Source organism: Pseudophryne corroboree, chromosome 2, assembly GCF_028390025.1.
Source record: "Pseudophryne corroboree isolate aPseCor3 chromosome 2, aPseCor3.hap2, whole genome shotgun sequence".
Lineage (NCBI taxonomy): Eukaryota > Metazoa > Chordata > Amphibia > Anura > Myobatrachidae > Pseudophryne > Pseudophryne corroboree.
Window position 1 is genome coordinate 728,915,025 of NC_086445.1, and position 22,393 is coordinate 728,937,417.

Consider the following 22,393-nt stretch of genomic DNA (forward strand, 5'->3'; position numbering starts at 1 on the left):
CAGTGCTTCGTTCTTCCTGCTCTGTTACTTGGTTAAGTAATGTTGTTTGGTTCAGCTGTTGCTGTCCCTGTTTGCAAGTTTGGTTAGCTTTCCTCTTGTTATGGTTGTGCTGGTTCGAATTCTCACCACTTTCCTTTTCTATATCCTTCTCTCAAAGTTTGTCCGTCTCCTCGGGCACAGTTTCCTAGACGGAGTCTGGTAGGAAAGGCGTAGAGGGAGGAGCCAGCACACGTAATCATAGTGCCCATGGCTCCAAGTAGACCTATCTATACCCCATGGTACCAACTGGATTCCCAGTATCCCCTACGGACTACGAGAATAGGATTTACCGGTAGGTAATTAAAATCCTTATATATTTTTTTTTTATTATTATTTTTTCTAAATGGGGTCATTACCCTGTTGCCTATGCCAACTGTGTACCAGCTTTTCAAAGTCTGCCACCCACCTGTCGAGGCACTCTGCCTTTTACTTGAAGGAGAATATGTAGGGAGCCTGTGGAATAGGGGGGTAGTTTTGTTTATTGTCTTTTTATATCATTACACTTCCCAGTAGCATCTTTCTAGTCTTTTCACCGCACCTGTAAGTAAAGAAAATGTGAATATTTGTTTAGTAGAGGAACTAAAGAGATGCTTAAATTATAAATACTTGGTGGATTTATACTAACCTAGGATATGGGCAACCCCATTGGGTGCTAAATAAAATACCTAATAAGTACCATAAACTATCCGCATCACCATAGAGTAAGCCAATCCTATTTTTGGAAACTTGTTTTGGCTTCTGTGTTCCATCTTTCAGAAGAAAAGGTTCAAACAGCAGCAGCCATTCACAAAATGCTTCTTGTAACAAGGTAGGGAGAACCGTGCAGAATAGCAAGAGAGACTAGGCCAAGGGCCAGACATAGCTCACACAGCGGTACCAATCACTCTTACAATGGCTGCAGTGAGGGCAGTTGGGGTATAGCATATCACTGTAGATTAGCCAACTACTATACTGAATACGTAAATCTTGATTTTGCGACTTAACTAAGTTTTGTTTTTTCTTTTTTAGGCAAGAGTTCATTTCTGACAAAAATGGGGTCCAGATAACATCAGTGTATGCTCTCTCAGATGGACGGATAAGATTTCCTCTGCCACCAAATGAGCCAAAGACATTCTCCATTTCTATTAAGAATACATCTAACAATTCAGTGACTTTTGTTCAGTACAAACTTTTGCGTTGGATGTACACGTTCACATTCAGTGATGAGCATAATGTTTCTGCTTCCAATTCCATAATATTGGACCCAGGTGAGTAGTGTTCTATGACAAGTAAAAACCGAACCTAAATTTTTATATATAGAAGTCCAAAAAGAGCTGGCACTCACCCCAAATGTGTTGCTCCGGTGCCCTCTGGTATAATATGTATAAACAGACAATGGAAGCATGCAGCGGCACTCAGAGACTGATTCCAAAAGTTAATAGGTGCAAAAGTAGGTGGTTTAATCCATGTAAATAGAAACACAAAAGTGACCAACGTTTCGGGGCGCTAACGCCCCTTTGTCGAGGTGTATCACCTGGACAAAGGGGCGTTAGCGCCCCCTGAAACGTTGGTCACTTTTGTGTTTCTATTTACATGGATTAAACCACCTACTTTTGCACCTATTAACTTTTGGAATCAGTCTCTGAGTGCCGCTGCATGCTTCCATTGTCTGTGTATATATATATATATATATATATATATATATATATAATAATCTCCAAATCCAAAAGCCGGCGGTCCATGGAGTACTGTGTTAGCTTGCCAAGGTGCACTCCCGGGGCCTGCCAACCCCCTACCATAGAATCCAAAAGAAAGAGGCACTCCCGGTCTTAAAGCAAATTCAAACAAACTGGTGGTTTTAATTAACGTTTCGGGGTACTGCCCCCCGTCATCAGGACACACACAACACAAGTGCAAACACACAACATTTAAATACAACTTACAGGGCTCCTAATCACGTTTCCAGACTCTCAGCATGTGTGCTCGGTGTCTGCACAACTACTTCCGGTCGTCCGGGCGACGTCACACCGGAAGTGCCGTACGTCACAACATAGCTGAGCTGGCCAGGTTTCCATGGAGACGCAGCAACACGTACCGCTTCTCCACGTCTCATAGGAAACTAATGTAACAACAAATGGAGCACCCTGATCAATATAACACCATTAGTTCATGTGAAACAATACAACATTAATACATAATCAATAAAACATTAAAAAAGTTAATAAAACAATCGATAGACAAAGTGGCTTAGTGTATTATACTGTGTATATGAGGCTACCCCCTGCCCCATAGTGTCAAGATGCCATATCTTTACAATAATAAAGTGCTATTTGCTATAATGTGGAATAATCAATTCTTCACTCACTGTGCCAAGTATGCATGCCTACATAAGTGCTATGAACCTAGGAAACAATGCAGGACTGGGACTTTAGATCTACCTTAGACCTGGTGTGTTAACAAATAATTATAAACTCATAATGTCTGAACTAAAATTATTCAACAAGAAATCCTCAAAAGGTATTCACAATGACTGCAGACCTCTGTTGGTCGTCCTCATCATCAACTGCAAGACCTTCTCACCTAAAAGTCTAGATGACATGATTTACAAAAAACAACTTAAAGTGAGTGTTTCATTAAGACCATATGGCTTCACCGTGTTTAGACGGTGTATCCACTTGCACTCAAGTTGTAAAAGTTGTCGATCTCTATCACCACCTCTTATATTAGGGGGGATTTGGTCAATTACCCTATACCTCAGTGTGGCCATGGTATGTTTAGCTGTGAGGAAATGGCGAGCCACTGTCTGATCGCTCTTTCCCTCATTTAGGGCTGCTCGTATGGCCCCTCTGTGCTGGGCCATTCTTTCTTTAAATTGGCGTTTCGTCTTGCCTACGTAATGTAGGCCACATGGGCAGAGGTAAGTAAATAGATAACAAATTTTGATGTACACGATAGGGGATATCTGATCTGTAACATCTTCCCCGTGTGTGGATGGGCAAAAGTGCTACCAGTGATCATGTAACTGCATGTTACACACCCTGAACATTTGTAGCATCCTCCCTTTCTCGTCAAGAAATGCGTTTTCAAAGGTTGTATGCCTGTGATATCTGTTTTCACCAGCAAATCCCTCAAGTTAGGGCCCCTGGCATAACTCGGCATTAGCTTAGTATTTTTCAAGGCTGGGAGCTGAGGGTCATTGGTGATAATAGGCCATAAAGATTTGGCTTGTTTAGTGGTGTGTTTACTTTTTATGTCGAATTGGTTGACCCAGGGCAATACTTCCCTTTGTTTCGGAACTACACCAGTGTCCTTCTCTCGCAGGAGGACCGACCTATCTATCCCACTGGCCTTTTGTCTGGCTGTTATTAGATCTCTGAGGGGATAACCCCTCTCCACAAATTTGTTGACCATCAGGTCCAGCTGTTTCTCTCTCTCTCTCTCTATCGGATCACTGTTTATCCTGCATACTCTGATAAACTGAGAGTATGGTAACCCTCTGGTGGTGGCTTTGGGGTGAAAGCTATCATATTTGAGCAATGTATTGCGGTCGGTTGGTTTTGAAAATAATCTTGTTTGCAATCTCTGATCCCTGCACACGATGTTAACATCTAAAAAAATAATTTCATTCTTACTCATGGTGAGAGTTAATTTTGCTGGACATTCAGACTCATTATGTTTTTCAACCACCATCCTCAGAGCTTCTTCTGTGCCTGTCCACAATACCAGAACGTCATCTATATACCGATTATAGTGAAAAATCTGTTGTGTCACATTTGACTTTGAAAAAAATAATTCCTGTTCTACCATGTACATATATGCATTAGCGTATACAGGTGCTGCGCAAGATCCCATGGCACAGCCTGACGTTTGAATAAAAAACTTACCATCATGTATGAAATAATTATGCAACAGAATAAATCTTAAAAGAGCCAAAATAAACTGCACATTCGGGCCTGTGTACCAGCTGTTACCCATGATCAGTTTACCCACTGCCTCAATGCCTGCTTCATGTGGTATACAGGTATATAGCCCTACTACATCAATACTAGCCAGTACTGTATCATTAGGGATGGTAGAGAAAGTGGCTAAAGTGAGCAAAAGTGACGAAGTGTCTTTAAGGTGCGTAAATGTTTTCATAATACAAGGCTGTAAATATGTGTCAATGAAAGCAGCTGCCGGTTCACACAGAGAGCCCCTGGCCGATATGATAGGCCGGCCAGGGGGTCTGTGCGCGTCCTTGTGGATCTTAGGGATCACATAAAAAACTGGAATCCTTGGAGTGGTTCTCATCAAGAGTGTCTTAGTCTCTGTGTCAATCCAGCCTTGCCGTTCAGCCGAGTCCAGTAGAATCTGGAGTTCTTGTATGAAATCCTCAGTGGGATCTTTTTCCAACTGTCTATAAGTGGTGGAATCTGATAATAGCCGGTCACATTCCATCTTGTACATCTCAAGATCCATTACCACAATCGCTCCTCCTTTATCTGCACCTCTGATAATAATGTCATGTCGTGCTTTTAGTGCTTTTAAGGCCATGTTTTCTTCTCGGGTGAGATTGAATCTTGCTTGAGGGCAAATTTCTTCTGTGGATTGCTCCAACATTCTGAAGAAGATTTTAATGGCTGGGTTGAATGACTGAGGGTCAAAAGTTGACTGAGATCCTGTGGGTGTCGATCGCTCCCGCAGCAATGCCGCTAACCCCTAACAGAGCCAGAAGATGTCGGTGAGTAGGACGCCGGCGCCCCGACAAGCAGGGAGCAGGTGAGAATGGCGGCATCAGGCTGAGAGCGCAGCGCGGATGCTGCGCTCTGGAGGGCTCAGAGAGGTAGTGTGCGGCGCTGTGAGGGGCCGTGGGCTGGCGCAAACACCCTTACACTGGTCACTATTGCTATCCGGGATATCTGCACTGCTGCTAGTGCCCTTACCTCAGGCCAGTATAATCTGTAGAAGTGCGGGAAGATGCGCCATTTTATGGGCCGGAGCATCTCCTCAGAGCGGATCCAGTACTCACCAGTGCCATTTTCTCCCTGCAGATCACATTACAGAGACACTGACAGGGAGTACTGACCCTCCACATAACTCCAGCTATCCTGTGCGGTACCAGGGGGTTATAGAAGGGGAGGGAGGGGGTTGGGGGAGAGTGTTTATACACATTACTGTGTAGTCTGTTCAGGCTACTCAGTCAGCGCCAGACATTTATTATTATAACTGTCTACTGGGGCGCTGTGTGGGCTGGTTCCATAAGTCTGTCTCTCTCTGAAGGTACTTGCATTTTCCTGTGTGTGTGTGTGTGTGTGTGTGTGTGTGCGCTATATATCTCACATTACCATGTCTAGGGACTCTGTATCTTGTAGTATGTATCTTCTCCAGAAGAGTCTATTCCATCTGCTCAGGAATGCAATATACTGTCTCCAGTCTTCTGACCCTGAACCCCAGTGGGTGGCTTCTATTAAGGGTATGATATCCCAGATTTCATCTAGAATAGCTCATGAGACTGAAACACGGGTTTAAAAAAAACAAAAAAAAACCTCTGTAGAGGTTTTGTCGTATTCTACTCCCACTACCTCCACAAACTCTCCTAGTAAAAAAAGCGTGCTCTTGCCCAGGTAATGCAAGTTGACACTGATACCGAATCTGGTACGGGTGATGGGGATATACTGCAGGGGGGGGGGGGGGGGGGGGGAATTGGAGGGAGGGAGGATCCCTTGCTAAAGGGGTGCAGCTCATGATTTAGGCCATTAGAGATGTGTTAAACATTAATGACACACCACCTGAGCAGGTTGAGGAGGCTTACTTCACTGACGATAAAAAAGCCTCGCTAACCTTCCCTGCGTCAAAAGAATTAAACGCTTTATTTGAAAATTCCTGGGAAAACCTCTGAGAAAAAATTCCAGATCCCAAAGAGTTCTGCTTGCTTTTCCTTTCCCTGAAGAGGATAGGAAAAAGTGGGAAAACTCTCCTATAGTAGACGCTTCTATTTCTAGATTGTCTAAAAATGTGGTTTTACCTGTCCCTGGGCCTACCGCTTTGAAAGAATCGGCAGACTGAAAGATTGAGACTACGCTCAAATCCGTATACACTGCTTCAGGCGTGGTGCTTAGGCCCACTATTGCTTGTGCATGGATTTCTAAAGCCATAGTAAAGTGATCAGGCACGTTACTAGAGGATTTATATACTATGGATAGAAGTGACATTGAAATGTTTTTACGTCACATATAGGATTCTGCGGGTTTCATAGTGGAGGCCATGAAGGACCTTGGTAATCTAACTGCAGGGACGTCTTCCATGGCTGTCTCGGCACGCAGGGTACTCTGACTATGCCAATGGTCTGCGGATGTGGAATCCAAAAAGAGTGTGGAGAACCTACCCTTCACAGGCGAGGCTCTATTTGGGGAAGCTTTGGAAGCGTGGATCTCCACGGCAACTGCGGGTAAGTCAACCTTTCTTCCCTCAGCCACTCCGACGCCCAAAAATCCTTCTCTGCGTCTATAATGCAGTCCTTTCGGACCGCAAAGGTTAAGAAGTCCAAGTCCCCTTCCGCCGTCTTCAGTGGTGGTCGGGGAAAATCCAGAAAACCTGCACCGGCAGGTTACCAGGAACAGAAGCCGGGTTCTGTTTCCTCAAAATCCTCAGCATGACTGTGGACCTCCCTGCCTGGAGGTCGGGCAGGTGGGAGCACGTCTAAGAAATTTCAGTCCGGTCTGGGCGTCCTCGGGCCTGGACCCCTGGGTGCAAGATATTGTATCTCAGGGGTACAGACTGGAGTTTCAAGAGCTCCCACCTCACAGATTTTTCAAATCAGGCTTACCAGCTTTGCTGACAGAAAGGGCTATCTTACAAGAAGCCATTCAAAAATTGGTAAGGGCTAATGTCATTGTTCCAGTTCCACCTCATCTGGAAAACAAGGGTTACTACTTAAACCTTTTTGTGGTGCCGAAGCTGGACGTTTCGGTCAGACCAATATTGAACCTCAAATTGTCAAATCCATATTTGAGCAAACAAAAAACAATGGGGGAATAAACTTTCCTTATGTCCAATTTCTCTGACGTCCTAGTGGATGCTGGGAACTCCGTAAGGACCATGGGGAATAGCGGCTCCGCAGGAGACTGGGCACAAAAGTAAAGCTTTAGGACTACCTGGTGTGCACTGGCTCCTCCCCCTATGACCCTCCTCCAAGCCTCAGTTAGATTTTTGTGCCCGGCCGAGAAGGGTGCCATTCTAGGAGGCTCTCCTGAGTTTCTTAGTAAAAGTTTAGTTTTAGGTTTTTTATTTTCAGTGAGACCTGCTGGCAACAGGCTCACTGCATCGAGGGACTAAGGGGAGAAGAAGCGAACCTGCCTGCTTGCAGCCAGCTTGGGCTTCTTGGCTACTGGACACCATTAGCTCCAGAGGGACCGAACACAGGCCCAGCCTCGGAGTCCGGTCCCAGAGCCGCGCCGCCGGCCCCCTTACAGAGCCAGAAGCAAGAAGAGGTCCGGAAAATCGGCGGCAGAAGACATCAGTCTTCACCAAGGTAGCGCACAGCACTGCAGCTGTGCGCCATTGCTCCTCAGGCACACTTCACACTCCGGTCACTGAGGGTGCAGGGCGCTGGGGGGGGGGGGCGCCCTGAGCAGCAATAGAAACACCTTGGCTGGCGAAAATACATCACATATAACCCCCAGGGCTATATGGATGTATTTTAACCCCTGCCAGAATACAGCAAAAAGCGGGAGAAAAGTCCGCCGAGAAGGGGGCGGAGCCTATCTCCTCAGCACACGGGCGCCATTTTCCCTCACAGCTTCGCTGGAAGGACGTCTCCCTGACTCTCCCCTGCAATCCTGCACTACAGAAAAGGGTAAAACAAGAGAGGGGGGCACTAATTAGGCGCAGTATAAATAAAACAGCAGCTATAAGGGGAAAAACACTTCTATAAGGTTATCCCTGTATGTATGTATATATATGTATATATATGTATATATATATATATATATATATATATATATATATATATATATATATATATATATATATATATATATATATATAGCTATAGCGCTCTGGTGTGTGCTGGCATACTCTCCCTCTGTCTCCCCAAAGGGCTAGTGGGGTCCTGTCCTCTATCAGAGCATTCCCTGTGTGTGTGCTGTGTGTCGGTACGATTGTGTCGACATGTATGAGGAGGAAAATGGTGTGGAGGCGGAGCAATTACCTGTAATGGAGATGTCACCCCCTAGGGAGTCGACACCTGAGTGGCTGAGCTTATGGAAGGAATTACGTGACAGTGTCAGCTCTTTACAAAAGACGGTTGATGACATGAGACAGCCGGCTACTCAGCTCGTGCCTGTCTAGGCGTCTCAAAAGCCATCAGGGGCTCTAAAATGCCCGTTACCTCAGATGGCAGATACAGACGCCGACACGGATACTGACTCCAGTGTCGACGATGAAGAGACGAATGTGACTTCCAGTAGGGCCACACGTTACATGATTGATGCTATGAAAAATGTTTTACATATTTCTGATAATACAAGTACCACTAAAAAGGGTATTATGTTTGGTGAGAAAAAACTGCATGTAGTTTTTCCTGCATCTGAGGAATTAAATGAAGTGTGTGATGAAGCGTGGGTTTCCCCCGATAAAAAACTGATAATTCCTAAAAGGTTATTAGCATCATACCCCTTCCCGCCAGAGGATAGGGCACGTTGGGAAACACCCCCTAAGGTGGATAAAGCGCTCACACGTTTGTCAAAACAGGTGGCACTACCGTCTCCTGATAGGGCCGCCCTTAAGGAACCTGCTGACAGAAAGCAGGAGAATATCCTAAAATGTATATACACTCACACGGGTGTTATACTGCGACCAGCAATCGCCTCAGCCTGGATGTGCAGTGCTGGGGTGGCTTGGTCGGATTCCCTGACTGACAATATTGATACCCTAGATAGGGACAGTATATTACTGACTATAGAGCATTTGAAAGATGCATTTCTATATATGCGTGATGCACAGAGGGATATTTGCCGACTGGCATCAAGAGTAAGTGCGCTGTCCATTTCTGCCAGAAGAGGGTTATGGACGAGGCAGTGGTCAGGTGATGCTGATTCCAAAAGGCATATGGAAGTATTGCCTTACAAAGGGGAGACGTTATTTGGGGTAGGTCTATCAGACCTGGTGGCCACGGCAACTGCTGGGAAATCCACATTTTTACCCCAGGTAGCCTCTCAACATAAGAAGACGCCGTATTATCAGGCGCAGTCCTTTCGGCCCCATAAGGGCAAGCGGGCAAAAGGCTCCTCATTTCTGCCTCGTGGCAGAGGGAGAGTAAAAAGGCTGCAGCAAACAGCCAGTTCCCAGGAACAGAAGCCCTCTCCCGTTTTCTGCCAAGTCCTCAGCATGACGCTGGGGCTTTACAAGCGGACTCAGGCACTCCCCTAAAGTCTGCTTTACCGACGTCTCCCTCCGACAGGGAGGCGGTATTGGAAGCCATTCACAAGCTGTATTCCCAGCAGGTGATAATCAAGATACCCCTCCTGCAACAGGGACAGGGGTATTATTCCACGCTGTTTGTGGTACCGAAGCCGGACGGCTCGGTGAGACCTATTTTAAATCTGAAATCCTTGAACACTTACATACACAGGTTCAAATTCAAGATGGAGTCACTCAGAGCGGTTATTGCGAACTTGGAAGAAGGGGATTATATGGTGTCTTTGGACATCAAGGAGGCTTACCTCCATGTCCCAATTTACCCTTCTCACCAAGGATACCTCAGGTTTGTGGTACAGAACTGTCACTATCAGTTTCAGACGCTGCCGTTTGGTTTGTCCACGGCACCCCGGGTCTTTACCAAGGTAATGGCCGAAATGATGATACTCCTTCGAAGGAAGGGAGTTTTAGTTATCCCGTACTTGGACGATCTCTTGATAAGGGCAAGATCCAGGGAACAATTGGTAGTCGGGGTAGCACTATCTCAAGTAGTGTTGCGGCAGCACGGTTGGATTCTCAATATTCCAAAATCGCAGCTGATCCCGACGACACGTCTTCTATTCCTAGGGATGATCCTGGACACAGTCCAGAAAAAGGTGTTTCTCCCGGAGGAGAAAGCCAGGGAGTTATCCGAACTAGTCAGAAACCTCCTAAAACCAGGCCAAGTGTCAGTGCATCAATGCACAAGGGTCCTGGGAAAAATGGTGGCTTCCTACGAAGCAATCCCTTTCGGCAGATTCCACGCAAGAACTTTCCAGTGGGACCTGCTGGACAAATGGTCCGGATCGCATCTTCAGATGCATCAGCGGATAACCCTGTCACCAAAGACAAGGGTGTCTCTCCTGTGGTGGTTGCAGAGTGCTCATCTTCTAGAGGGCCGCAGATTCGGCATTCAGGACTGGGTCCTGGTGACCACGGATGCCAGCCTGCGAGGCTGGGGAGCAGTCACACAGGGAAGAAATTTCCAGGGCTTGTGGTCAAGCCTGGAGACATCACTTCACATAAATATCCTGGAGCTGAGGGCCATTTACAATGCCCTAAGCCAAGCAAGACCTCTGCTTCAAGGTCAGCCGGTGCTGATCCAGTCGGACAACATCACGGCAGTCGCCCACGTGAACAGACAGGGCGGCACAAGAAGCAGGAGGGCAATGGCAGAAGCTGCAAGGATTCTTCGCTGGGCGGAAAATCATGTGATAGCACTGTCAGCAGTGTTCATTCCGGGAGTGGACAACTGGGAAGCAGACTTCCTCAGCAGGCACGACCTCCACCCGGGAGAGTGGCGACTTCACCCAGAAGTCTTCCACATGATTGTAAACCGTTGGAAAAAACCAAAGGTGGACATGATGGCGTCCCGCCTCAACAAAAAATTGGACAGGTATTGCGCCAGGTCAAGGGACCCTCAGGCAATAGCTGTGGACGCTCTGGTAACACCATGGGTGTACCAGTCAGTGTATGTGTTTCCCTCCTCTGCCTCTCATACCCAAGGTACTGAGAATTATAAGACGGAGAGGAGTAAGAACTATACTCGTGGCTCCGGATTGGCCAAGAAGGACTTGGTACCCGTAACTTCAAGAGATGCTCACAGAGGACCCGTGGCCTCTACCTCTAAGAAGGGACCTGCTCCAGCAAGGACCCTGTCTGTTCCAAGACTTACCGCGGCTGCGTTTGACGGCATGGCGGTTGAACGCCGGATCCTGAAGGAAAAAGGCATTCCGGAAGAAGTCATTCCTACCCTGATCAAAGCCAGGAAGGATGTGACCGCAAAGCATTATCACCGCATTTGGCGGAAATATGTTGCGTGGTGCGAGGCCAGGAAGGCCCCAACGGAGGAATTTCAACTGGGTCGATTCCTGCATTTCCTGCAAACAGGAGTGTCTATGGGCCTAAAAATTAGGATCCATTAAGGTTCAGATTTCGGCCCTGTCGATTTTCTTCCAGAAAGAACTGGCTTCAGTTCCTGAAGTTCAGACGTTTGTCAAGGGGGTGCTGCATATACAGCCTCCTTTTGTGCCTCCAGTGGCACCTTGGGATTTCAATGTAGTTTTGGGGTTCCTAAAATCACATTGGTTTGAACCGCTTAAATCTGTGGATTTGAAATATCTCACATGGAAAGTGGTCATGCTGTTGGCCCTGGCTTCGGCCAGGCGCGTGTCAGAATTGGCGGCTTTATCTTATAAAAGCCCTTACCTGATTTTTCATACGGACAGGGCAGAATTGAGGACTCGTCCACAATTTCTCCCTAAGGTGGTTTCAGCGTTTCACCTGAACCAGCCTATTGTGGTACCTGCGGCTACTAGGGACTTGGAGGACTCCAAGTTGCTGGACGTTGTCAGGGCCCTGAAAATATATGTTTCCAGGACGGCTGGAGTCAGAAAATCTGACTCCCTGTTTATCCTGTATGCACCCAACAAGCTGGGTGCTCCTGCTTCTAAGCAGACTATTGCTCGTTGGATTTGTAGTACAATTCAGCTTGCACATTCTGTGGCAGGCCTGCCACAGCCAAAATCTGTAAAAGCCCATTCCACAAGGAAGGTGGGCTCATCTTGGGCGGCTGCCCGAGGGGTCTCGGCTTTACAACTTTGCCGAGCAGCTACTTGGTCAGGGGCAAACACGTTTGCTAAATTCTACAAATTTGATACCCTGGCTGAGGAGGACCTGGAGTTTTCTCATTCGGTGCTGCAGAGTCATCCGCACTCTCCCGCCCGTTTGGGAGCTTTGGTATAATCCCCATGGTCCTTACGGAGTTCCCCGCATCCACTAGGACGTCAGAGAAAATAAGAATTTACTTACCGATAATTCTATTTCTCGTAGTCCGTAGTGGATGCTGGGCGCCCATCCCAAGTGCGGATTGTCTGCAATACTTGTACATAGTTATTGTTAACTAAATCGGGTTATTGTTGTTGTGAGCCATCTTTTCTAGAGGCTCCTCTGTTATCATGCTGTTAACTGGGTTCAGATCACAAGTTGTACGGTGTGATTGGTGTGGCTGGTATGAGTCTTACCCGGGATTCAAAATCCTTCCTTATTGTGTACGCTCGTCCGGGCACAGTATCCTAACTGAGGCTTGGAGGAGGGTCATAGGGGGAGGAGCCAGTGCACACCAGGTAGTCCTAAAGCTTTACTTTTGTGCCCAGTCTCCTGCGGAGCCGCTATTCCCCATGGTCCTTACGGAGTTCCCAGCATCCACTACGGACTACGAGAAATAGAATTATCGGTAAGTAAATTCTTATTTGTACTCCTATGCAGCACATTTGAGATACATTAAAGACTGGTTACATGGTCGAGATCTCTATGCGAACACGTCCCTTGAGAGGGAATTCCTGGGAGAAATTAATCTTACTAGTTTTCTTCATGTGCACAATCGGGAAATTTCACCGGAAATACGTGATAACCCATTGCTCTGGCATACTAGTAAAACTTGGCATGTATTGAGACATAAATTTGGATTAAACGCGTATAAATCCCTGTTCCTCACTTTTATTGATAATGTTGAATTTCAAAATGGGCGAGCTTCTTACCCTTTTTCCACTTGGCAAACCCATGGAGTGAGTGCTGTGAGGGGTTTGGTTTGTGGGTCGGCGAGGAGGCCTTCCACGTTCCTGGAAGCTAGGGAACACTATCCCTGGATGGCAACTCATCCTATTGCATTCCTATAGGCCCAGCATTATATTAGTTTTATTATAAGATCTTTCTCACCTTCGAATTGGAATAACCCATTAGACACCCTACTACAAAACCAATGCTTGACAAAAAAAAGCTATTTCCTTAACATACTGTATAACTGCATACGTCAGGTATTTATACCAGATAAAAGAACTTAACTCCGTGGCTCTCCCAACTTCCTAATGTATCATCGAATGATATACTTTGTTCTCATGCCAAGGCTTGTACTCTATTACCTTACTCTCCATATATAGCTATGTCCTTAAACATATTACACAGAGCTTATTTATCTCCAAATAGGAGGTTCTTGATAGGAGATTCACCAAATTCCAACTGTTACAAATGTGGCACTAATTCGGCAGACTTATTTCATTGTCTTTGGGATTGCCATGTAATTCGAGGATTTTGGATTCAGGTCAGAAAATATTCTACTGATAATTTGGTTACTTACATCCCTATGACACCTGAATGGGCTCTGTTTGGTATGCTTCCTCCCAATACTCGTATATCGCATGGCGGCAAACGTCTCTTGTTAGCTATAGGAGCGGCGGCTTGCAAGACCATCCTACAAACCTGGCTACAACCCTCTCAACCATTATTGTCACTTTTTAAAGCTAAATTACATTACCTGTTCAGGATGCAGTGGGTTGAAGTAGTTCTGGATAGAGAAGCCAAAGTTGAGAGGTTCTTCCTAATGTGGGAATCATATATATCCACCTTATCATTCCCAATAAGAACACAAATTCATAATAGTTTAAAGGATATAACTTGGTATATGTTACAAATGGCAGCTAATGACCCTCCAATTCATCTGTAATGTAATTTTTCAGTTGATAATTGAAGACAGCCAAAGTGTTTTGCATAAATCCTATTCTGATCGGGGGGATGGCGGAGCACCAGTGGCATGGCAACTATTGACTACGATTGTAATTAACTTGATTTTTGATCACATATAGTGTGTGTGTGTGTGTGTGTGTGTGTGTATATATATGTATTTGTACCTCATTGTGACATATCATTTAACAGTATGATGATGATTCATATTTTATATTAATGTATGTTGATTTACTTAAGTTTCGAAAACTTTATTTTCTCTTACGTCCTAGAGGATGCTGGGGACTCCGTAAGGACCATGGGGAATAGACAGGCTCCGCAGGAGACATGGGCACTAAAAAGAACTTTAGGTATGGGTGTGCACTGGCTCCTCCCTCTATGCCCCTCCTCCAGACCTCAGTTTAATACTGTGCCCAGAGGAGACTGGGTGCACTACGGGGAGCTCTCCTGAGCTTCCTGAAAGAAAGTATTTTGTTAGGACTGGCTATGATTAGATTTACACTATTTAGTGGTATTTCAGAGTATCCCCGCCAATTTGTTTTAAAAAAGCGGGACCGAAGCCAGCCACTGAGGGGGCGGGGCTTCTTCCTCAGCACTCACCAGCGCCATTTTCTCCACAGCACACGCTGAGAAGCTGGCTCCCCAGACTCTCCCCTGCTGATCACCGGTGACAGAGGGTTTTAAAGAAGAGGGGGGGGGGGGGCACATAATTTGGCGCAGTGAATAAATATATATATATATATATATATATATATATATATATATATATATATATATATATATATATATATATATATATATATATATAGCGCTATATCTGGGTAAATTTTTGTTTTGCCAGGGTTATTGGCGCTGGGTGTGTGCTGGCATACTCTCTCTCTGTGTCTCCAAAGGGCCTTGTGGGGAAACTGTCTCCAGATAGAGCTTTCCCTGAGTGTGTGGTGTCAGTACGTGCGTGTCGGCATGTCTGAAGCGGAAGGTTCTCCTAGGGATGAGGTGGAGCGCATGAGTGGTGTTGCCGTCGGCAACGCCGACACATGACTGGATGGATATGTGAAATATTTTAAATGCAAATGTGAATTTATTGCACAAACGTTTGGACAAAGCAGAGTCCAGGGACGGTACGGTGGGTCAGACCCTGCCTTTCCCTATGTCACAGGGGCCTTCGGGGTCTCAAAAGCGCCCGCTTTCTCAGATAGTTGACACAGATACCGACACAGATTCTGACTCTAGTGTCGATTATGATGATGCGAGGTTGCAGCCAAAGTTGGCAAAGAGTATTCATTATATGATTATTGCTATAAAGGATGTGCTGCATATTATAGATGACCCCGCGGTGCCTAATCCTAAAATCCACATGTTTAAAGAAAAGAAGCCTGAGGTTACTTTTCCACCTTCCTTTGAATTAAATGAGTTATTTGAAAGTGCTTGGGAAACTCCAGATAAGAAACAGCAGATTCCCAAAAGGATTCTTATGGCGTATCCTTTCCCGATCAAGGGCAGGATACGGTGGGAATCCTCCCCACGGGTGGACAAGGCGTTGATGCGCCTTTCCAAAAAGGTGGGGCTGCCGTCTCAGGATACCGCTGCCCTCAGGGATCCTGCTGACCGCAAGCAGGAAATTACCTTGAAGTCAATTTACACACATACCGGTACATTACTCAGACCGGCAATAGCGTCTGCTTGGGTTTGTAGCGCTGTACTAGCGTGGACCCGATACCTTATCTGCTGATATGGATACGATGGATAAGGAAACTATTTTATTGACCCTGGGCCATATTAAGGATGCGGTCCTTTATATGAGAGAAGCTCAGAGGGATATAGGCATACTGGGGTCCAGAGCGAACTCTATGGCGATTTCTGCCAGGCGAGCACTGTGGACCCGACAGTGGACGGGTGATGCCGACTCGAAATGGCATATGGAGGTTTTACCTTACAAGGGTGAGGAGTTGTTTGGGGAAGGTCTCGCGGACCTAGTCTCCACAGCTACTGCTGGTAAATCAACTTTTTTACCTTATGTTTCCTCACAGCGTAAGAAAGCGCCACATTATCAGATGCAGTCCTTTCGGCCGCATAAATCCAAGAGAGCTCGGGGATCTTTCTTTCTTGCCAGAGGTAAGGGCAAGGGGAAAAAGCTGCCAGCTACAGCCAGTTCCCAGGAACAAAAGTCCTCCCCGGCTTCTACTAAATCTACCGCATGACGCTGGGGCTCCGCGGGTGGAGTCCGCTCCTGTGGGGGCACGTCTTCGTCTTTTCAGCCAGGTCTGGGTTTATTCTCAGGTGGACCCCTGGGCATTAGACATTGTTTCCCAGGGGTACAAGCTGGAATTCGAAGAGGTGCCTCCTCGCCGGTTTTTCAAATCGGCACTGCCGACTTCTTCCCCAGAGAGGGAGGTAGTTTTGGCAGCAATTCCGCAGCAGGGGATGTTTGTGGTCCCGAAACCGGACGGTTCGGTCAGACAAATTCTGAATTTAAAATCCTTAAACCTATACTTAAAGAGGTTCAAGTTCAAGATGGAATCGCTCAGGGCGGTCATCGCAAGTTTGGAAGAGGGAGATTATATGGTGTCCCTAGACATAAAGGATGAATACCTTCATGTCCCCATTTATCAACCTCATCAGGCGTTCCTGAGATTTGTAGTGCATGATTGTCATTACCAATTTCAGACGTTGCCGTTTGGGCTTTCCACGGCCCCGAGGATTTTTACCAAATTAATGGCAGAGATGATGGTGCTCCTGCGCAAGCAGGGTGTCACAATTATCCCGTACTTGGACGATCTCCTGATAAAAGCGAGATTGAGAGAACGATTGCTAGACAGCGTATCACTCTCCCTGAGGGTGTTACAACAACAAGGTTGGATTCTAAATCTACCAAAGTCACAGTTAGTTCCAACGACCCGATTGCCCTTCTTAGGCATGATTCTGGACCTGGATCAAAGGAGGCCCAGGAACTTCAGAGCTTGGTCAGGGACCTGTTGAGGCCGGACAGGGTGTCTGTACATCACTGCACTCGAGTGCTGGGAAAAATGGTGGCGTCTTACGAGGCCATTCCATTCGGCAGGTTCCATGCCAGGACTTTTCAGTGGGACCTTCTGGACAAGTGGTCTGGGTCACATCTGTAGATTCATCAAATGATCCACCTGTCCCCCAGGGCCAGGGTGTCTCTCCTGTGGTGGCTGCAGAGTTCGCACCTTCTAGAGGGTCGCAGGTTCGGCATCCAGGACTGGGTTCTGATGACCACGGACGCGAGCCTCCGAGGATGGGGAGCAGTCACACAGGGAAGAAGCTTCCAGGGTCTGTGGTCAAGCCAGGAAGCTTGTCTACACATCAACGTTCTGGAATTAAGGGCCATATACAACGGCCTTCGTCAGGCAGAGACCTTACTTCAAGGTCTACCGGTTCTAATTCAGTCAGACAACATCACAGCAGTGGCTCATGTAAACCGCCAAGGCGGCACGAGGAGCAGAGTGGCAATGGCAGAAGTCTCAAGGATTCTTCGATGGGCGGAGAGTCATGTAAGCGCTCTAACAGCAGTCTTCGTTCTGGGAGTGGACAACTGGGGAGCAGACTTCCTAAGCAGACACGATCTGCATCCAGGAGAGTGAGGACTTCATCAAGAAGTCTTTGCAGAGATTGTAAGTCAGTGGGGACTGCCTCAAATAGACATGATGGCTTCACGCCTCAACAAAAAAACTTCCGAGATATTGCGCCTGGTCAAGGGACCCTCAGGCATTTTCAGTGGTCGCACTGGTGACACCGTGGGTGTTTCAGTCGGTCTATGTGTTCCCCCCTCTTCCTCTCATTTCAAAGATACTGAGAATCATAAGGCGAAGAGGAATTCGGACAATTCTCATTGTTCCAGATTGGCCTCGAAGGGCCTGGTATCCGGATCTGCAGGAGATGCTCACCAAAGATCCGTGGCCTCTTCCTCTCAGGGAAGACCTTTTACAACAAGGGCCCTGTCTATTCCAGGACTTACAGCGACTGCGTTGGACGGCATGGCGGTTTAACGCAGGATCCTAGCAGAGAAGGGCATTCCGGAGGAGGTCATTCCTACTCTGATTAAGGCTAGGAAGGAGGTGACATCGAAACATTATCACCGTATCTGGAGGAAGTATGTGTCTTGGTGCGAAGCCAAGACTGCTCCTCCGGCAGAATTCCATCTGGGCCGTTGTCTCCACTTCCTACAAACTTTAGTGAATTTGGGCCTAAAATTAGGCTCCATTAAGGTTCAGATTTCGGCCCTATCCATTTTCTTTCAAAAGGAATTGGCTTCTCTTCCTGAAGTCCAGACTTTCGTGAAAGGGGTGCTGCGTATCCAGCCTCCTTTTGTGCCCCCGGTGGCACCATGGGACCTTAACGTGGTGTTACGGTTCCTTAAGTTTCACTGGTTTGAGCCTCTTCAGACAGTTGAATTAAAGTATCTCACTTGGAAAGTGGTCATGCTATTGGCCTTGGCGTCGGCACGGCGAGTGTCTGAGTTGGCGGCTTTGTCTCACAAAAGCCCTTACCTGATTTTCCATGTGGATAGAGCTGAGTTGCGGACTCGTCCTCAATTTTTGCCTAAGGTGGTTTCTTCTTTTCATATGAACCAACCTATTGTGGTGCCTGTGGCTACAAGGGACGTGGAGGATTCCGAGTCCCTGGATGTGGTCAGTGCATTGAAAATTTATGTGGCCGGAACGGCTCGGGTTAGGAAAACAGAGGCTCTGTTTATCCTATATGCAGCCAACAAGGTTGGTGCTCCTGCGTCTAAACAGACTATTGCGCGCTGGATCTGTAACACTATTCAGCAGGCCTATTCTACAGCTGGATTGCCGTTACCGAATTCGGTAAAAGCCCATTCCACTAGGAAGGTGGGCTCTTCTTGCGCGGCTGCCAGAGGCGTCTCGGCGTTACAGCTTTGCCGGGCAGCGACTTGGTCGGGTTCAAACACTTTTTTGCAAAGTTCTACAAGTTTGATACCCTGGCTGAGGAGGACCTCATGTTTGCTCATTCGGTGCTGCAGAGTCATCCACACTCTCCCGCCCGTGTTGGAGCTTTGGTATAATCCCCATGGTCCTTACGGAGTACCCAGCATCCTCTAGGACGTTAGAGAAAATAAGATTTTAAACCTACCGGTAAATCTTTTTCTCCTAGTCCGTAGAGGATGCTGGGCGCCCGTCCCAGTGCGGACTAAATTCTGCAAGACTTGTATATATTTTGCTTACATAAGGGTTTATGTTACAGTTTTGATCAGTCTCGGGCGGGATCAGTACTAAATGCCGCCGGCCGGAATCCCGGCGGTCGAAATACCGACGCCGGAATCCCGACCACACAATCCCGACAGGGGTGGGGAGCGGAACGCAGCCCCTTGCGGGCTCGCTTCGCTCGCCACGCTGCGGGCACGGTGCCTCGCTACGCTCGGCACACTATTATATTCTCCCTCTATGGGTGACGTGGACACCCACAGAGGGAGAATATGTCGGGATTGTGGCGGTCGGGATTACGGCGTCGGTATTTCGACCGCCGGGATTCCGGCCGGCGGCATCTTGACCGCATCCCGTCTCGGGCTGATGCTGTTTTATTTCATACTGTTAACTGATTCGTATATTCCATGTTATACGGTGTGGATGGTGTGGGCTGGTATGAATCTTGCCCTTAGATTAACAAAAATCCTTTCCTCGTACTGTCCGTCTCCTCTGGGCACAGTTTCTCTAACTGAGGTCTGGAGGAGGGGCATAGAGGGAGGAGCCAGTGCACACCCATACCTAAAGTTCTTTTTAGTGCCCATGTCTCCTGCGGAGCCCGTCTATTCCCCATGGTCCTTACGAAGTCCCCAGCATCCTCTATGGACTAGGAGAAAAATAAATCTTCTTATTGCTTGTCACTATGATTTTGAATTGGATTATTGATGCTCCAATTAAAAAAAAAAAAAAAAAAAAAAACTATCCGTATTTCAGGGAGTTAAAGATGGAATCTCTGAGAGCAGTGATCTCAGGTCTGGAGGAGGGGGAATTCCTGGTATCCTTAGATATCAAGGATGCATACCTTCACATTCCTATCTCAGGTGTGCGCTGTTGGACTGTTACTATCCGTTCCAGGCGCTGCCATTCGGCCTATCCACGGCACCGAGGGTGTTCACCAAAGTAATGGCAGAGATGATGCTTCTACTCCGCAAGCAGGGTGTGAACATAATTCCATATCTGGACGATCTGCTGATAAAAGCATCGTCCAGGGAGAAGTTGTTGCAGTCCATTGTTCTCACAACTCGACTGCTCCGGGATCATGGTTGGATCCTGAATCTTCCAAAGTCACATTTGGAGCCGACAAGGAGACTGTCCTTCCTGGGGATGATTCTCGACACGGAAGTGCAGAGGGTGTTTCTACCAGTGGAGAAAGCATTGGTGATCCAATCAATGGTCGGGATGTCCTGAAGCGAGCCCGAGTATCTGTTCAGCAGTGAATTCGCCTTCTGGGGAAGATAGTTGCCCTCCTACGAGGCTCTACAGTACGGAAGATTTCATGCAGCTGGATCTCCTTGAAAAATGGTCGGGATATCATCTTCACATGCACAAGAGTATACGTCTGTCACCGAAAGCCAGAATATCGCTTCTCTGGTGGCTGCAAACTTCTCACCTACTAGCGGGCCGCAGGTTCGGGATTCAGAATTGGATCCTCCTAACCACGGATGTAAGCCTCAGAGGTTGGGGAGCAGTCACCGAGGGGGAAATCTTCCAAGGAAGGTGGTAAAGTCTGGAATCCATTCTTCCGATACACATTCTGGAACTAAGAGCCGTGTACAACGGTCTTCTACAGGCGGCACATGTTCTAAAAGATTGGGCCGTTCAAGTTCTGTTGGACAATGTAACGACAGTGGCCTACATAAACCGACAAGGCGGAACGAATAGCAGAGCTGCATTGTCAGAGGTACCAAGAATCATCCTCTGGGCCGAAAAGCACGCGGTGGCGCTGTCAGCAATCTTCATTCCGGGAGTGGACAACTGGGAAGATCTCCATCCGGGAGAGAGGGGCCTCCACCCAGAGGTGTTCGCAGAGGTGACGAGTCTTTGGGGCGTACCTCAAATAGACATGTCAGCCTCACACCTCAACAAGAAGCTTCAGAGGTATTGTTACAGGTCGAGGGATCCACAGGCAGTGGCGGTGGACGTCCTGGTAACTCCGTGGGTGTTGAAGTCAGTATATGTGTTCCCTCCACTTCCACTCATCCCAAGGATTCTCAAAATAATCAAAAGAACAAGAGTTCAGGCGATCCTCATTGCTCCGGACTGTCCAAGAAGGGCTTGGTACGCGGATCTTCTGGAGTTACTGCTGGAAGATCTGAGGCCTCTTCCTCTTCGAGAGGACCTTCTGCAACAGGGTCCGTTCGCGTATCAAGACTTATCACTGTTACGTTTGACGGCATGGAGGTTGAACACCACCAGATCTTTGCTCGGAAGGGCATTCCGAACAAAGTTATTACTACCCTGATCCAGGCTAGGAAGGGGGTAATGTCCTAAAAATTACCATTGCATTTGGAAAAAGTACGTGTCTTGATGTGAAGCCAAGAGGTTTCCTACGGTGGAGTTTCAACTTGGGTGGTTTCTCCTCTTCCTGCAAGTAGGTGTGGATGTTGGCCTACGTTTCTGCTCCATAAAATTCCAAATTTTGGCCTTGTCCATTTTCTTTCAGAAACAGTTGGCTTCCCTCCCTGAGGTTCAGACTTTCTTGAAAGGAGTACTGCACATCCAGCTTCCCTTTGTGCCTCCTATGGCACCTTGGGATCTTAACATGGTGTTGCAGTTCCTGCAATCAAATTGGTTTGAGCCTTTACAGGAGGTTGAGGTCAAGTTCATCACTTGGAAGGCGGTCACACTGTTGTCATTAGCTTCTGCTAGACGTGTGTCTGAATTGGGGGCTTTGTCCTGCAAAAGCCCCTACTTAATTTTCCATGAAGATAGAGCTGAGCTCAGGACGCGTCAGCAATTTCTTCCGACGGTTGTGTCTGCTTTTTCATATCAACCATCCTATTGTGCTGCCAGTGGCACTGACTCCTCAGTTACCTCAATGTCCTTTGATGTTGTGAGGGCTTTGAAGATTTATGTGAAGAGAACTTCTCGTCACAGAAAGTCGGACTCTGTTTGTCCTTTCTGACCCCAACAAGATTGGGGTCACTGTCCAGCATGCTTATTCTACGGCAGGCTTGCCGTGTCCAAAATCTGTTAAAGCTCACTCTACTCGTAAGGTGGGTTCTTCCTGGGCGGCTGCCCTGGGTGTCTCGGCTTTACAACTTTGCCAAGCAGCAAATTGGTCAGAGTCGAACATGTTTGCTAAGTTCTAAAAGTTTGATACTTTGGCCTCTGAGGACCTAAAGTTTGGTCAATCGGTTCTGCAGGAGCCTCAGCGATCTCCCTCCCGTGCCGGGAGCTTTGGTACATCCCCA

General features: G+C 47.2%; 1 protein-coding gene across 3 annotated transcripts in view; it reads left to right on the forward strand.

Moving 5' to 3' along the window:
• MOV10 (Mov10 RNA helicase) overlaps positions 1-22,393 on the forward strand; it is a 439,448-nt gene that overhangs the window by 173,632 nt on the left and 243,423 nt on the right. For all 3 annotated transcript variants that reach the window (XM_063955381.1, XM_063955382.1, XM_063955383.1), the window contains one exon: positions 1,048-1,286. In XM_063955381.1, the coding sequence (XP_063811451.1) occupies positions 1,048-1,286 (239 nt within the window). The remainder of the gene's footprint in view (positions 1-1,047; positions 1,287-22,393) is intronic.